Source organism: Aotus nancymaae, unplaced genomic scaffold (genome assembly GCF_030222135.1).
Source record: "Aotus nancymaae isolate 86718 unplaced genomic scaffold, 86718_ANA_hifiasm-v0.15.2.pri h1tg000040l, whole genome shotgun sequence".
Classification (NCBI taxonomy): Eukaryota; Metazoa; Chordata; class Mammalia; order Primates; family Aotidae; genus Aotus; species Aotus nancymaae.
The window spans coordinates 66,330,138-66,349,407 of NW_026988454.1; the positions used below are offsets into that span (position 1 = coordinate 66,330,138).

The following is a 19,270-nucleotide window of genomic DNA, read 5'->3' on the forward strand; positions in this document are numbered from 1 at the left end:
AAAAAAAAATCAGACTTTTTTAGTTCTTTCATGATATGAGGATAAATATTTGTTTGCTACTCTTGCCTCATCTGAAAAGAAGTACCTAGAAGAAAAAGAGTTTTAATCTTTTACAGAAAATTAGATAGGCCCCTGTAATTATTAGGCTATATTTAAATATGTTTTTCTACAGATACTTATAAATTAATCTTTATACTATTATCAGTGTATTATTCAAGTATATTTCTATTTGATATTAATATTTGGCTGTTTTTTAAACATATTTTTTAAACTATGAGACATTTTGTTTTAGAATAAATTAGACATGAGGAAACTTAGAGACCATATTTGATCATTGGCTTAGGTTACATACAGTCTGTTCCTCTTATCAAGTCTCTTCTAAACCCTATTCTGAAATTTAAAAATACCATTAAGGAGTTATTAACGTAACAGTTTGTGGTCTGGAATCAGCTCCACGCAAGTTCATATACATAAACTGAGAATTAGATGCGTTTGATAGCAGCTCTTCCTATGAACTTTACAATTTTGTGGTCCATGTGGCTTATAGATTCTGTGAAATCTTGTCTTTCCTTTATAACTGTGCTTTATATATTGTAAATGCATCCTAATTGCAGATAAAATATAGTTGTTGTCTAATGAAAACATTATTCTATAATGATCATACGGATATTTACTAGTATTAAGTCAAAATATGTAAATAAGTTGAACTTAAATCAAAATTATAGTTTTCCCCAATTTACTGTAACTTAGTTTTTATGTAAATCCCATTGTGTTATCAAAGCAGTTGCCAATTTTTAAATTTTTATTTGTTTTAGTTTTTCTTTCCCTACTCAGTTACCATAGGAAAACTGAAACTTAAGGCTTGGGGGAAGAAAAGTAAGAAAAACAGCAGCAGCAATTAGTTCTGAGGCTGTAAATCTGAAGCCATTATTAGGATTTTATACTTAGATTTACTTTAGCTAGGACTCAACTACTTTTCTTCCTCTCAGTTGAAACTTGGGCTAATCTATAAATGGATGTTTACTTTTACAACCAAATTGCTCTGTTATAAAATATAAATGCATTATAACCTGTAACCTTACACATTTAAAGAATATGGCACTAGTTATTTTCATCACAAATATGGGCATTTTGAGAAGAGTCAGTGATGCTATGAAAATGTTTTGAAGGAGTAAAGAAAAACGAAAACAAAACAATGTGTTTTTATAGATTAAGCCATCTCTAATTTTGGAATGAGAATAAGGACATCTATTGATTTTTAAGTACTAGCTTATAATCAAAAGTCATTTGTCTATAATTTTTCAGTATGAAGACCTTTTGGATACATAGTATTAGTACCTTTATAGTTTAGAGAATCTTGACCCTGCTTTTTTTTTTATTTTTGACTTGTGTGTTTTGATGTTATTACTCAATACAAATTTGTGGCCACAAAACTCATAAACTAACACAGATAAAATAGTTTAACATATTTTTAATGGTTTAGTAATACACAATTGATAAAATATTTTTATAAATTGAACCTGATGCATACATTATATCCACCTGTAGCAAACATTTAAGACTTTTTGTATTTGCTGATATGACTCTTGCCCCATCTTATGTCCCTGCAGTTGATATCCTTTTGCTCCACTTTTCTGATTTTTAAAATTTATTTTAGCTATATTTTGTACATAAATAAGCTACCATAAATATCTAAGTTAGAGCAAATGGTAGTAGTGTTAACTCATTAATTGATTTCTAAATTGTTTTTATACTCTCCCCACTCCATTACAGGTCATATTTCACTTTACTGCTCATGACCACAGATTGTTCCTTAAGAATTGGCATGTGTATATGCATATATTTATATACAACACTGTAGTAACATGAATATTTATTAATATCTTGTGTTATATTATCTCTACCTACTAAATAGTATTAGACAAGTAATAGTTTTAAAACTATACAAAAATTCACTATCAACTCTATTTACTTTTTACTTCTATTATTATTAATAAGCAGAAGGGAGTCTCCCATCTGCATTTATTAAAACTACTAAAACAGTGCAACTATCTTTTTGAAAGGATAACTTTGCATTTTTAAGAATATCTTGATTTTGACAGGGAAAGCATTCCTGTCAAATATTTGTTATCATTTCTCCAAATAACTGATAATAAAGTAGAAATATGACTTGATAACTTAAAATTCCTATTTAGTGTGGGAGAAAGAAGACAATTATTGGGTTTTTTAATTTTTATTTTTAATCTTTATAATTTTCAAGATCATAAGACTATATAAGTATTTTAGATTCCAAAATATTAGTATCTGAAAAGAATGTGCACATTGGTAATTTTAATGAATTTTTGAAGCTTTCTTTATTTAATGGCATAAAATACTTTCAATTATTTCTTAAATGTAGAAAAATATACTTTAAACATTGTAATTAAAAAGTCTAATTAAAACATTAAGAAAACTTTTAATTTCCATAAATAAATATATGTTTGCAAATGATTACTCTCTAAAGAAATATTCAACTGTTTATATGTTTTTTGCTGTAGATTGACCCAACATTAAGAAAGCATCGAGAACAGTTGGTCATTGAAGTTGGACGAAAACTAGACAAAGCTCAGATGATTCGTTTTGAGGAGCGAACTGGATATTTTTCCTCAACCGATTTGGGTAGAACTGCCAGCCATTACTATATTAAATACAACACCATTGAGGTATTATACTGAGTGAAACAAATGCAAATATGTTTAGTTTTAGATGCAAATACTTTCTAGACCTCACTTCAAAATATATTATTAATATAAAATAATAAAAGCAAATAATAGAACAAAATCCATTTAACTTACATGAATTCAACACTATAACCTCAGTAAAGACAAGAAAAAAATAAAACTTCAGATACTAAGGAACCTCTTGTCATCCTATTCAATGAGTGTATCCCAAGCAATAAGCACACCCAAGCCTAAAATATCAAGGCACATTTGCTTATACATATAATGGTTTTTAGAAGACACCTAATGTGCCTACTAACTTTTCTCCATCTTCCCCCAAATAAACCTTCTATTTGTATAGCACTTTAGGTTTCTTCAAAACCTTTAAACATATATTATCCCAGAACTGTGATCTGGTTGAGATCAATCCAATACATTGTCTCTAGCTTTTCACTTCTTCTATCACCTATTCACATCCACTCATTTTATCAAAGTAACTTTTTTAATTTGTTCACTTGCCAATGTGTTGCTACCACTCTATATCCTAAACCTGTTTGCAGTTCTTTTTCAGAAACTTTAGCTTTTCTTTAGCATTTGTCTTTATGCTATGTGGCCTTTGACTGATTCTTTTTCTGCTCAGTTTTCTGATTTTCTGTATGTCCTCACCAGTAATATTCTGAGAATTTTCAGATTACATATTTTCTAGATACACATCTTTGAATTTTATATGACATATGATCAGCTTCAAGTTAGTGAATTGTGTAGATTTCCACATTCCCATGCTGAAAATGAGCAAAATGCAGAATTTTATGAACTTTTTAAAGGTATATAATATAGGTTTTATTAACTGATTTTATTCATTATTTATCTTTTTGCTGCTAAAGATCTTCCTGAGCTTTTTATGTTCTAGGAATTTTTTTTTTTTTTTGGTCTTTGATAAATTTGTTGGTATTTATAAAGCAATGATTTTAAGTAGTATGCCACAGACATTGTAACTGCATTGTCTAGGGCTCAAATGTTGTTTAAAAATGTGTAATATATAGTCACATTTTTAATTTAAAATATTTTGTTAGACTTGATTTTAATCAAATATAACACTTACTTTGGTAGACCTTTAATGAACTCTTTGATGCTCACAAAACAGAAGGTGATATCTTTGCTATAGTCTCCAAAGCTGAAGAATTTGATCAAATTAAGGTAAGATTACTTGAAGTTTGAATCAAATGCATACAACATGTATGCATTCATTCATTTATAAAAGCTTCTCATTAATTGATACCGTATACGCTGTATGGCACATCACATATGGAATATCAGCAATGTTCTTTTATTTATCAATAAGACCCACTATCCTAGATTATTGTATTATATCATACCTGACGTCATTCTTTGTTCTGTACTCCATATTAAGTAATTTAGGTTTGCAGTAATGAAACTATTGAAGAATGTGGTATGAAGATTTTGGTTTGTTGCAATATAAGGTTCATTGAAGAAAATGTAAAAGTACCTGTATGATTCAAACCTTAGATATGAGTATTTCTGTACCTGTATTAATATTTAATCTTATTAACAGTGAAAACTTGAATGCTTTGAATCATAGTACTTCACGACTTTAAGCTATGAATGTGTTACACCATATAAAAATATATGACTATAATGAATGCATTTGAAGATAATTCAAGTTTGCCCTAATCCAGTTGGGCAGAGGTTTTACTCTGGTCAAATAAAATATGAAATCTCATCAATTCAAGGATGGTGAGGTCAGAAGATTTAATTTTTTGGTATATCAAATTTTTATATGTCAATGGCAAATTTAATATTGGTGATGAATAATAAAATGTAATTATATCAGCCTCAAGATCATTTCATATTGCATTTTATTAGCTACCTGTGGAAAAATCATTGTTATTTAACTATGCAAAAGAAAAATATGGAGTTATAGTAAATGGAAACTTAAAAAACATGCATTGTATTTAATTTCAATGTGAAAATTTTAAATAAATCAGCCCCAAAATTCCAATAAACACTTCCATTCTTCTAGGTCAGAGAAGAGGAAATAGAGGAGTTAGATACCTTATTAAGCAATTTTTGTGAACTTTCTACTCCTGGAGGTGTAGAGAATAGTTATGGAAAAATAAACATCTTACTTCAAACCTATATCAGCCGAGGGGAAATGGACAGTTTCTCCCTTATATCAGATTCTGCATATGTTGCACAGGTAAGAATCTTATTTCCTTCCCATTTTATCTTCTTTGATTATCTTTAAGACCAAGGTGTTAATTCATGCTATGCTGTGAATGCATTGCTTTGTGACATGCTACAAAACCACCATTTTACTTAGAACTGGTTCTGCTAATTTGTAAATCTTTTTATTTAATCTATGCTCATAAAACAGGACTGGGGATGAGATTTGGTGGCTGATTTGGCCTTTTTTTTTTTTTTTTTTTTTTTTGGTGTTGCTGTTGTTTGTTATAAAGTTTTTAAAATGATATCTGATTTTTTTCTACTTTAAATGATAAATTTCATTTCTTTTTCTTACAAAGAGCAAGGATAAATACTATTGCAAGCATGAAGAAAATATTGTGGAACTTTTTTAGCTTTTAACCAAATATTAGAAATAATAATATTTTTAATCATTAAATAAGGCTTAGTAAACATATTTCCTACCCTATGTTCAGTGCGATAAGTCTCTGGTTTTTACAAAAGTAATCTCTCCTCTCTACTGTTGAAACTTAAAAAATTGAGGACAGAAAGAAAATTATTCCCTAAACTACAGCTCATTTAATTTATAACTTTTAAAAAATGCCAAGACGTAAAATGTTCAAATGTTTGTGTTTTTATATTCAAGCGCTCACATGAAGTAAAGTAGGTTATGGTTTACCCTATTTGTCCTTCAAATGAAAGATTTCCCTTCCAGACATACTTTTTAATAGAAACCTATCAAGGATTTTGTATTACATTTTATTGAATAATTCCTTTTATAAGTTAAGAAGAAATTCAAGCTTAATTATATTTGAAGCATGGAAATGATTCTGCAATTACATTATATTTGTAATTTTGTTCAAAGACTAAATATAGAAAAATAATATTTGTGTTAAATAAATCATTATTAATAGCCATGAATACTCAGGAGTGCTTTGAAATAGCTTTAAACATGGAATATTTACAAACACCAACCAAGATATGTTGGTAAACATTTTGAAGGAATGTAGTAATTTAATCAATATAACCAAGATACCAGATGATGATTTCATAAATTATATAAAGTTAATATAGATGTAGTGCAAATATTTATATGTTCTTTAAACCCTATTATAGCTTCTATAGGTATAATTGTTTCTAACCTTTTTGTTTTATCTGTTTTTCTATAAAGTAATACAATATTGTCACTTTATATTTTCTGACGATTTTATATTGAAATAGTTAATCATTTAAGTAAAAGGTAAAGTTTTACTGGGTTCTGGATGAATAATCTGGCAACGTTTCTGTTTGCTTCAAGATTATGAAGATATTATCAGAGACTGACATAAGAATTGCTTTACAATGTAAAACTTAAATTCTCTTCATGATTGGTATCCAGGAAGTCAATTTCAGAATAAGGATATCTCAAAGCATCCCTGGTTTTTCTTAAATAGCTATTACAGATTTAGCATCCCTGAACACATCAGATAAATTATACTTTGTTACATTTTAAGTTTAAGCCATCAGTAATTGAACAACTACTCTCTCACCTCTGTAAAATGGTATTTTCTTCTATATTTTTTAAACTTTCTCCTGTCAGCCCCTAAGGTAAACCTATAGCTCAAATATTCCAGGATTTTATTTAAAGGCCTATGTTTAACTTTTCTAGACTATACATGTTACAGACTTTGAATATTATTTTCAACCAATTGATATCATCCTAGATTAAAATGTCCTGTTTGTATCTTTTCATATGGAATCTCTCCTACTTCTTTTAGCTTTGAGGGGACAACTGTAGATTCTGAAATATTAAAATGACACACTTTCAAAGAAAGTTGGGAAAATTCACCTTGATAGTTTTTTTTATCGGAACAAATAGGAATGAGGTAGGAAAATGTACTTGATAGATACAATAATAAAAATTTTATTTATTATTCTCTGGGCCTTATAAAGACATGTTCAGTTGTTTTTAATGGATATCAGAACTGTCCTCATACTTCTGTCTACGATTTTGTACTTTAGTTTCTAATTCTGAAACAAAATAGTCAAATTTGTCTAAAGACAGATGCATATCTTATATAATGTGAAACGAAAGCCCTTAACTCATCTGGTCATTTTTGACCTCATAATTTTAGGCTGGATTGTTTGTTTGTCTGCCATTTGAAATCTTTACTGTTTTGTATCTCTTGTTTAGATTTTAACCAGATTCAACATTCTTTATTTTCAAATGCAGGTGTTATTAGATATTGGAAGGTATTTTTAAGTTTATTATTTTAAAAACAATCTTTAATAAAACAATCTGCAAAGTTAGTGATAAAGAAGTGGAGGCAAAATAAATGGGAGCTAGCTGTAGAAATGTGAAGGAAAAAAAAGACTGCATTCATTATAACTTTCTATATGTCTATTAATGAAGTTATCCTCAGACTACTGAGTCTAGAATCTCAATCATATTTGGAGTGCTTTAGTCCTGGCTTTGAGTACATGCTGTGACACCAACTAGTTGTGTGACCTTGGTCAAATTTTTTACCTCTTTAAGCCCTAATATCTTCATCTATAAAATCATAATATCAATATCAATTAAATGCAGTTTTTGTAAAAATTAAATGAGGCAATATATGTAAAGCAAGTTAACACATTGTTTGGTTTATAGGAAGCCATTAATATGACTCTTTCATCTGAGTAGCTACACTAATCAGTATTTTATTTGTTACCCTTCTCTCATTATTTTTTTTTCCCTGAATGGATCCTAGTCTTTCTTAATTCTCTAAATAGCTTTGTAAATTTAATCATTCCACTATATAGCAGGAGGCGTCTTTACTTGTCTCTATTATAGTCAGATGCCTCAACAGCCTACTAAATATTTTGCATGCCTTTTGTCTCTTCCTACTTCATTTCTGTTTAGACGGTGGAGCTTTCTAAGAACTTAGAAATAACGCTTCCCCTCTGAGAGGTAAGCAAGTAGCATCCACATATAAAGGATGGATTATTTTTATGTAGAAATAATAAGAATAATTAGGATTATATGACAAAAAATATTGCCCCATAATTCAAGGATACAGTTTGACTTGCACTTCTGAGACTGAGTTTGAATAATAAATTTATTGACAAATTTAAAAGCACATTGACTATAACAACCAATCTCGCCCTATTATTTTTTAGAATGCAGCTAGAATTGTCCGTGCTCTTTTTGAAATTGCTCTGAGGAAACGTTGGCCTGCCATGACCTACAGGCTCCTGAATCTTAGTAAAGTCATTGACAAGAGGCTTTGGGGTTGGGCTAGCCCTTTGAGACAATTTTCAGTTCTACCACCACACATCCTAACAAGATTAGAAGAAAAAAAGCTTACTGTGGATAAGCTGAAGGACATGAGGAAAGATGAAATAGGTAAGAAGGAAGCAAAAATGTTTGAATGTATTGTTTTATGCAAATAAAATATGTTGCTAGATGTAAAAGAAGGTATTGTGAATTTCCATATTAATCAAAATAAAATTTTTACCATATTTATAAATCGTTTTCATTTATCTAAAATCAAGCAAAAGTCTCTTCATAGTTTTTGAAATTATTTGACACAATTAGCAATTACAATGGCGTTTATATTGTCAAACTCTTAAGTTTACTATTTTGTACATGGAATCTTAGCTATAAATAATGAAAATTATTCAATGCTGTTTACTTTCAGTTTTTAAAAATATTTAATTCTTTTCAAAGTCTTGTTATATCAGTAGTATTACAGAAATAAATTATGTGAACATGAAGCTCAACATATTTCCAGAGTTTCTGAATGAATTTCATTACATCCATGTATGTCTTTAAACCCAGTTTGTATCAATGTGTACACATTGGTGTTCTGCCTTCTTTTATATAGCAAAATGTTTTGTAAAAAAATATGTATTATAAGAAATATGTTACATATAAAAATATGTATTACAAAATATGTAATAATTTACTCCTACTTATATATCTTCATGTATCCTAACATTCCTTGGACAAATATACAATGAATTGATTAGGCAGTATTTTTTTTCTGAGTGAAACAAATATTACACATCAAAGGAATCAGGCTGAAGAAGAATAAGAGGGAAGATTACTGTCAGCAAGAAGTCCAAAGATGTGAAGAGAGGCTAAGATAATTATTATACTAGTAGGAAAAATACCTCTATGATAAAGTGGAAGAAGGAAGTATCAATCAGGAAAATTGGGATTATTGATAAGGAAAATTAAGGGTACTTACATGGGAGTAACATGTAAATATTTTATCAAAATAAGGAAGATCAACTGTAGTTCAAATTTGGATAGGCATAAAATATTTTGATTTATTAATAAGTGTACTTTTAAAAAAATTCTTTGAAGAATCAAGACATACAGGAAATCTTGATGCTATAAAATACAATCTATTTTCACTTAGTTGCTCTGACTAGAGTAGAAAAATACTTACAGTTAGTAACATTTATTTGTTACACCCCCCATCAGCCCTTCCATAAATACCCGTATTCCAAAATCTGATAACTTATTAAAATATGTATAAGTGGTTAATTTTGTGCTAGATTGACCGTATTTTATATTTTATCTTTATGTTTCCTGGAAATGAGCATAGCTGGGTAAGTTGCATTTGATTACTGAAGTTGTGGTTATGGAGTTCTGAAATAGACTCTGAATAAATTAATGACTTTTCCCAAAATACTAAATATTTTTACATTGTATCATAAACTTAGAAAGAAGTGAGTCTGTTTATAGTAGTTTAAACACTATCAAGTCTCAGTAATTTTAAGAACCCTATTAATAGCTAAAGAAACCTTGATACTGACTTTAAGATCTGTGAATTACTAATTCAAGTTAACTATTACAAAATATTCAAACATGCCAGGTCAAGAATGTCAGCTATTCTACATAGCAAATCATAAAACAAGCAATAAAATTACCTTCTCTGAAATCCAATTTACAAGTCAGATTATATTGCTTCTTTCTGCCTGGACACATTTCTTCTATGTGATATTTTTCCTGCAGGTCACATTTTGCATCATGTGAATATTGGACTGAAGGTCAAACAATGTGTTCATCAGATTCCTTCTGTTTTGATGGAAGCATCCATTCAGCCCATCACAAGGACTGTTCTCCGAGTGACACTCAGCATCTCTCCTGATTTCACTTGGAATGATCAGGTAGAAGTGGAAAATGTCTGTATCTGTGTTAAACAAAAATGTCTGTACTACAGACTCAACTACATCTCCCTACATCTGTTCCTAAGGCATATAGAAAACCCTCTAAAAAGAATACATATTGAGGATTTATTAAAAACATTATAGCAATATTTACTCTCATCCTAAACAAAAACCTAGTATATTAGTAGTATGTCAACCAGTGAGATTGCTTCAAAACATTTAGGAATCCTAAAATTTCAACAATGAACAACAGACTAGTGAATTTAACTCCATAGGTACTTTGCTATATTAGTTCTATCTTCTTTTATTTTCTCTGTATTATCTTCACTTTTGCCATGTCTACTTACTCTGTCATTTTAGCCTTCCAAAAACTCAAGATTTTTCATGGTAAAAAGAGCCATTTTTAAATTTTGATGTCTCTTAAATTACTATGCTTTCCTTTTTTGAAACATTAGACTTGTAGAAAAAGTAGTCTGTATTTTCCTCCTAATCACCTGTTTCTTTCCTACTGAGACTATTTCCTCAGTGATCTCCAAAGACTAATGGGTTGCCATAATAAATAGATTTTCTCAGTTATTTTCTTTACTTCTCTGATATTTAGCACTATACAGTTTTTCAAAATGTCCATCCTTGATTCCCATCATGATTTTGTTTTTATTCTTTCTTCTTCTGGATTAGATGTTATTATGCATATAAAGATCCACACCAGATCCTCTTTTTATTCAAGCAACAGTTTTCAAGATCTATTTTTGTATCAGTTACTATTTAGAGATTGTAGGTACAAAGGCAAGTGAGACTCAGTTTTTACTTCAAGAAGCCAGTCGGAGAGAACAAGTAAATCACTAAGTATAGTATAGCAGTGCCCATTTCACATGTTATTGTAAAGTTCAAATTAACTGTAGGTAAGTATCTTCTGCATTACCTGATGTTTCTATATCTTTAATGTGAACGAATTTTGTTTAACAGTATGCTCTAAAATTACCCAACCATGGTCCTAACCCAATTCTGCATTGGTCTCGAAGTGTCTAAACCTTTCATTCCTTTAGTTTGCTTAGCTATAAACATGTATGATAATAATAATAATAATCTTTTTTACCATGGGACTAGGTGATACATTTCCTTTGGGACTAGATGATACAAAATTATATTTAATATTTCTATAGGTAAAAGGTTTTACATAAATATAAATTTATAGTTACCCATAAACTCACATTTGAAATTTTATTTTTAATACACTATTTTTGAAATGAGTGGAAGTTGCATATTTCAACTGTCTACTTCTAACAATATCTGTGGTAAATCTGCAGTTTGATTAAGATAGAGTACTTAATGATTTTTATAGTTAACTCTGTCAGGCATAACGTTATTGCCTTCAAGAATGGAAAACTTGAGTTGCCTCAAACTGAATTAAGCAAGAAAGTATATTATCTTGCATAATAAAAGCTCCACAGGTAGAATAGGCCTTAAAGATGGTTGAGTCTTCTGTTTAAAGATGTCATTCAGGAACCAGGAACTTTCCACCCATTTGCTCTGCTGACACTTTTGGATACTTCCCAAATGTTTTCAAGATTTATTGTTAGCATTAAATAGAGCATGGGCAACATCCCCAGTTCTGCAGCCCAGAGCATGGACCGTAAGACCTTTTCTTCAGTCTAATTGGGCCAGTATTTGTCATATGCCTCCACTTTATTACAGTGGTTGTCAGGGGAAATCCCATAAGCTGATTAACTATGCCAATCAAATGTATCCCAGGGAATGTGGTCACTTTTTCTTGAGTCACATGAGGAAGAGATGTATGCTGAACAAGACTCGGTTTTGCAGGCTTCAGAGAGAGAGACATACACATTGAAATGGATAAACAAAATGCAGCATATCTGTCCAATGAAATATTATTAGACAATAAAAAGGAATGAAAGTACTGGTGCATGCTAAAACATAGATGAACTGTGAAACCATTATGATAAATTAAAAAATCCGGTCACAAAAGACTGCATATTATATTATTTTATTTTATTGAAATTTACAGAATAGACAAATCTGTAAGGAATAGGTAGTGACAGCTAATGGGTAAAAGATTTCTTTTTGGGGTGGTGAAAATGTTCTAAAATTAGATTATGGTGATGGTTGTACAACTTTGTAAATACATTAAAATCATTTAACTGTATACTTTAAATGTTTAAATGAGTAAACTTTGTAATGTAAATTATATATCAATAAAGCTTCTAGAGTGAGAAGATCGGATGCTATCCCTTACTTGAGTTACTATATGCACAGTAGTAGGATACTATTTTTCTTCTAGGTACACGGGACAGTGGGAGAACCCTGGTGGATTTGGGTAGAAGATCCTACAAATGATCATATTTATCATTCGGAGTATTTTCTAGCTCTAAAAAAACAAGTAAGTGTATATATGTGAACATATTCTTAGTATTTTGCTATGGTAAAAAAAAATTATATTGTCTGGGCGCGGTGGCTCGCACCTGTAATCCCAGCACTTTGGGAGGCCGAGGCGGGCAGATCACCTGAGGTCAGGAGTTCAAGAAGATCCTAGTCAACATGGTGAAACCCATCTCTACTAAAAATGTAAAAATTAGCTGGACATGGTGGCAGGAACATGTAATCCCAGCTACTCAGGAGACTGAGATAGGAGAATTGCTTGAACCCAGGAGATGGAAGTTGCAGTGAGCCAAGATCATGCCACTGCACTCTAGCCTGGATGACAGAGCGAGACTCCATCTCAAAAAAAAAAAAAATTATACTAACAGTTTCTGCTTTTATGTTATTTCTCTGTAATTTCATAGTGCCATTAAAACTTTATTTTATGTATTGGTTTTCTGTTAGTTTTAAAACACAGTGATTAAATGTTATAGTATTGGTATATTCAATGTTATCCTGGTTTAAGAAATTCAGTTACCAGTCATGACCCACATATTGACATTTCAGTGAACAACGGGTAACATACAAAACCATACAATAGTGATCTCATAAGATTATAATACTGTATTTTCATCTACTTTTTCTATGTTTAAATATGTTTAGATAGATAAGTACCATTGTGTTATAATTGCCTAAAGTATTAAAATACAGTAACATGCTGTATAATAACATGCTATGTAGGAGCAATAGGCTATGCCGTATAGCCTAGATGTTTAGGGGCTATACCATCTGGTTTGTCTATGTACACTATGAAGTTCTTAAGATGAAATTGCCTAATGACACATTGTTCAGAACTGTTCCTGTCAGTAAGCAATGCATGACTACATAATCTTTACCACGGTTTAAGACATGGGTTCCAGAGGTGTGGAATATGTAAAGCAGGTAGGATAAATAATAATTTTAAGAGTCACATGTACAAAATACTGAATAATATTGAATTAAAAGAGTATTTCTTCTAGAATTTTTATAAATCACAAGACAAAGACTCAATTTGATGGTATTTCTTTAAATGATGCCTCATTTGTAATTTCTGTTTATATCAAAGAGAAAGCAAGCTTCAGGTAAGAGTCTTGGGTAGGCAACAGTAGAATTTCATAGCAGTGTTTTGTATTCATTACATTTGTCTTCTTGGTTACCTTCTATTTGCACCAAGTGATTCTGGTTTTCCACTTTAGGTACTAATAGAACTTAAAAATATTAAGTAAATAATATGGTAATTGGGTATGGTAAAAATCATGAAGTTTCATAATTGAATGAAAGAAATTCAGTTACCAGTCATGACCCACATATTGACATTTCAGTGAACAACGGGTAACATACAAAACCATACAATAGTGATCTCATAAGATTATAATACTGTATTTTCATCTACTTTTTCTATGTTTAAATATGTTTAGATAGATAAGTACCATTGTTTTAGTACTTATTTTACTTATTTTACTTATTTTACAATTTTACTACTACCAGGTAGTCAAATTGGTAACTTGTTAATGCATGATGATATGCATATGTAAATTATATAGGTTGGGCATAAAATTTTACCTCTATCAAGTATCCTCAGAAGGGAACCATGCACAAGTTTCTGAGGTACCTGAATATCTCAGCTATTTAGAAATTCAAGATACTTTGTCTTTAGTGTATCTTGTAGAGATACCATTATCTACATCTTGTATAGATAGTTATCTTGACAATAGACTCTTATGACCCTTATACTATTAGAATATCCATATTTATTTCAGACTTTATTTCATATTAGGTCATTAGTAAAGAAGCTCAACTACTGGTATTTACAATCCCTATTTTTGAGCCTTTGCCTTCCCAATACTACATCCGTGCAGTGTCTGATAGATGGTTGGGTGCTGAGGCAGTATGTATTATCAACTTTCAACATCTAATTCTACCCGAGAGACATCCTCCCCATACAGGTAATATGGTGAATGCTGATTTGAATCATTGATTTTCCAAAATGGTTGTTTTAATTAATGTTGAAAAATGTCTATGCCTTAAAGTTTTACTTACAATTATTGTAACTTTTCTATAACTCCCTTTTTATTTCAATTATCAGTCATCATTTATTCTGTGCTCTCTGTAAAACATTTATTTTCTCCCTTGCACTTATTTCAGTTTACTTAAACTTATTTCTAGTATGTTAAATTAACTAACATACCAGTGAGTTATGGGGATTTACCCCCCATCTTTTGTGTTTCTACACCAAACAATAATAATAATAATAATAATAAGCTAATATTAAGGGATCATATAGTGGTATCACTATGGAATGGATTTCCATATACCTCAAGTGAGTTTGTGTCCTGCACATAACATATACCCTTTATATTAGTTTTATCCCTCTGCCCTAACATTGTAAGGGGTATATGGTAATCTTCAACATCGTATACAGGCGCCTGCCACCACACTCAGCTAATTTATGTATTTTTAGTAGAGACAGGGTTTCACCATGTTGGCCAGTCTTGAACTCCTGACCTCAGGTGATCCACCCACCTCAACCTCTCAAAGTGCTAGGATTACAGGCGTGAGCCACCACTCCCGGCCTCAATTTTTAGTGCTTCAGAAAATTTAAGAAACTTGTAGTCTGGTATAGAAAGAATATCATTAGCCCTCAGTTACCGATGTAATTGAATAGAGCAGTAGGGAAAGGATAATATTTTGAATTAACTTTTTGACTTTTAAGTACATTTTTTAAGAAGAAAATTAACCATACTTCCATTTTGAAACAGTAATGTGAAGATCTAACTCAAGGTACAGGCTACTGTGTTCCCTTACAGATTATTTCTTCTTCATGTTCAAATTTCAAATGAGTGAATTTATCTTGCATGAAATAATCTTGAGAGTAAAGATGCCTTCTGGTTTTCTAACTGATACCTTTCTGGATTATGCAAAATATAAGGTCTGTCGAACTCAAGGGTGTATAACTGCTTCTCTGAATCATTTGATGATTCTAATTCCCTAGGCCCCCATCCACATAATAAGAAACAACTAAATCTAGTTTCTTTCTAGGTTTTCTCAGGGCAGTTTTTGTTTACTCAGTCATGCTTTGCTTTAAAACTCCCACCCAATTTTTTACCTGGAATTATCCTAAATTCATTTTACTTTCAATTGACAACAAGAGTTCACTTAGCTACTCTTGCTTGGTCAGTGTCTAGCATAACAAAAATAATTTCTTGATAGTAACCGTTTCATTGTTGAAGTCTGCAAATGGTTTTAATTTTTTTTACCAATTGGGGCAGCTTTAGGTTTTGTTCTATAACATCTATCAGTTGTTATTCAAATTACTTTTCTGATTGGAAAAACAAAAAGAATATAGCATTATAGTTAGCATGTAGGGCACTCCCCCAGAAGAGTATCTAGTATGTCAGTATGATAAATGTGGTTATTTGTGTGACATATTTGTTGCTATACCAGATCTGTAATGGGTATATAAGAATTTGTGTTAAGCATTTTTTCGCTGTCTAAGGAGCTAAGGATTGCTATAATCTATTATTTATAATATAATATTCAGTATTGTACATGTTTTTCAATTATTGTATAGCCATACCTGTTGGGTCTTTTCAGAATTACTGGATCTTCAGCCTTTACCGATCACAGCTTTGGGATGTAAAGCATATGAAGCCCTGTACAACTTCAGCCACTTTAACCCTGTGCAGACACAAATATTTCATACACTGTATCACACAGATTGTAATGTCCTACTTGGAGCACCTACTGGATCGGGAAAGACTGTTGCAGCTGAATTAGCCATTTTCAGAGTATTCAACAAATACCCTGCATCAAAGGTCTGTTGAAAGAATCATATGCTTACATTTAATTAGAAAAGACAGTTCATAATCTCTAAACTAGACAGTTCTAAATATATTAGCAGGGTCCATTGAATAGATTTGTCACTCTCAGTGAATTTCCCAGGGGACGAGATCAGTACAGGTATACTGTGAAGATATCATGGGTTTAGTTACATATTATCACAATATAATGAATGTCACAATAAAGTAAGTCACACAAATTTTTTGGATTCCCAGTATATCTAAAAATTCTGTTTATATGTTACTGTAGCCAATTAAGTGTGCAATAGCATTATGTCTAAAAAATACACATAACTACATTTGAAAATACTTCATTACTAAAAAATACTATCAATCATCTGAGCCTTTAGTGAGCCTTAATCTTTTTGTTAGTGAAGGGCTTTGCCTCAATGTTGATGGCTGCTGATGGATCATGGTGGTGGCTACTGAAGGTTGGGGTAGCTGTGGCAATTTCTTAAAATAAGACAACAATGAAGTTTGCCACATTGATTGCCTCTTCCTTTCATGAAAGCTTTTTCTGTAGCATGTGATGCCACCTGATAGCATTTTACCCACTATAGAACATCTTTCAAAATGAGTCAACCCCCTCAAACCCTGCCATTGCTTTATGAACTAAGTTTATGTAATATTCTAAATCCTTATTGTCATGTCAGCAATGTTCACAGCATCTTTGCCATCAGTAGATTCTGTATCAAGAAACTCCTTTTCTTTGCTCATCCATGAGAAGCAACTCCTCATCTGTTCATTTTTTCATGAGATTGTAACATTTCAGTTATATCTTCAGGCTCCACTTCTAATTCTAGTTCTCATGCCTTTTCCACCACATCTGCAGTGGTCTTGAACTTCTCAGTCATCCATGAGGAGTGGAAACAGCTTCTTCCAAACTCCTGTTAATGTTGATATTTTGACCTCCTCCCAAGAATCATCAATGTTCTTAATGGCATCTAGAATGGTGAATCCTTTCCAGGAGCTTTACAATTTACTCTGCCCAGGTCCATCACAGGAATCACTATGTATGGTAGCTATAGTTTTATGAAATATATTTCTTAAGTAATAATATAAGAAAGCCAAATTTACCCCTAGATCCATGGGGTGCAGAATATATCTTATGTTAGCAGGCATGAAAACAATATTCATCTCTTTGTACATCTCAGTCAAAGCTCTGGAGTGACCAGATGCATTGTCAATGAGCAGTCACATTTTCAAAGGAATCTTTTTTCTAAGTAGTAGGTCTCAACAGTGGGCTTAAAATATTCAATAAACCATGCTCTTTAGTAGATATGCTGTCATCCAGGCTTTGTTGTTTCATTTATAGAGCACAGGCAGAGGCGATTTAACATAATTCTTAAGGACCGCAGGGTTTTTAGAATGGTGAATGAGCATTGGCTTCAACTTCAAGTCACCAGTTGCATTATTCCCCAATAAGAAAGTTAGCTTCTCCTTGAAGCTTTGAATTCAGGCATTGACTTCTCTATCTGTGAAAGTCCTTGATGGCATCCTCTTCCAATATTAGTTATTTTGTATACATTAAAACTCTGTTGTTTAGTGCAGCTGCCTTCATCAATTATCTTAGCTATATTTTCTACATCAGCACTTGCTGATGTAGTTCATGATATGGTGTAGTTATATGGTGTAGTTCATAATACTACACAGCAAGTACAATGATAACATCAAAGATCACTGACCACAGATCACCATAACTGATATAATAATAAAGAAATAGTTTGAATTATAACTATAATTCACCATAACTGATATAACAATAAAAAAATAGTTTGAATTATAACTTATATAATAATAAAGAAATAGTTTGAAATATTGGTAGAATTACCAAAATGTAACAGAGGCATGAAGTGAGCACATGCTGTTGGAAAAATCGATAGAATTGCACTTGATAGAGTTGCTCTATGCAGGGTTGCCACAAACCTCCAATTTGTAAAAAACAATATCTGCAAAGTGCATTAAAATTAGGTTTGCCTATATTAGGATAATTTGCACATGAAAGTTTGCTTTAAACTTTGTAGTCCTCCAGTTAAATTTCTAATGTACGTAGTGACACACACACATCCTTTCCTCATTGTAAGATTTCTACATTTCATAGGCAATTTCACTAGGACAAACCTACTTAATGGACCAAGTTAAATAATACAAAATAATTCATAATCAAATCTTTTCTATATGAAGAAAATGCTAGTGCTTTAATAAATGTAGTTTGATTGTACATATTAAATATAGGGTAGCTTTTAAATGACTTTTCTACAGATGGCCACAATATCGTTAATTAATAATAACATTACAAGTCAAATAAGTATTGCTTTAAGGCTTTCTTGAAGCATAATTTTTTTAACTCTTTCCTAGTATTTATTATTTTTAATAAAAATTATGTATATTTAAGATGTACAATGTGATGTTTTGACATACATTGTCAAATGATTACTACAATCAAGGTAATTAGCATATCCATCCTTCAAATAGGTTATCTTTTTTTTGATGAGAACACATAAAATCTATTCTCTTAGCAAATTTCAAGTATATGATGGAGTACTACTAACTATAATCACCATGCTGTGTATTAGGTGTCTAGTACTTATTCATTCACCATAAAAGAAACTTTATACGTGTTGACCAGTATCTCCTCATTCCCCCTTCCTCACCCCTGGTAACCAATATTCTGCTGTTTCCTTCTCTGAATCCAACTTTTAAAAATTCCAGGTATAAGTGAAATTATGCAGTATTTTTCTTTCTATGTCTGGCTTATTTCACTTAACATAATGTCCTCTGGGTTCATCTATATTGTTTAAAATGGCAAAAATTTTTTCTTCTTTAAAGCCAAATAATATTTCATTGTGTGTGTGTGTGTGTGTGTGTGTGTATGTGTGTGTGTATACATATCACAATTTCTTTGTACTTCTTGAGACACTTTAGTTCGTTTCCATACCTTGGCTATTCTGAGTAAAGCTACAATGAACATGGGAG

The 19,270-nt window shown here is 31.2% G+C and overlaps 1 protein-coding gene across 1 annotated transcript in view; it reads left to right on the top strand.

Moving 5' to 3' along the window:
- The window catches only part of ASCC3 (activating signal cointegrator 1 complex subunit 3), a 363,321-nt gene that overhangs the window by 196,089 nt on the left and 147,962 nt on the right, over positions 1-19,270 (top strand). Inside the window, exons 18-25 of the mRNA XM_012438418.3 lie at positions 2,538-2,702; positions 3,810-3,896; positions 4,741-4,917; positions 8,040-8,265; positions 9,886-10,040; positions 12,340-12,438; positions 14,233-14,401; positions 16,050-16,270. Coding sequence (XP_012293841.2) covers positions 2,538-2,702; positions 3,810-3,896; positions 4,741-4,917; positions 8,040-8,265; positions 9,886-10,040; positions 12,340-12,438; positions 14,233-14,401; positions 16,050-16,270 — 1,299 coding nt within the window. The remainder of the gene's footprint in view (positions 1-2,537; positions 2,703-3,809; positions 3,897-4,740; positions 4,918-8,039; positions 8,266-9,885; positions 10,041-12,339; positions 12,439-14,232; positions 14,402-16,049; positions 16,271-19,270) is intronic.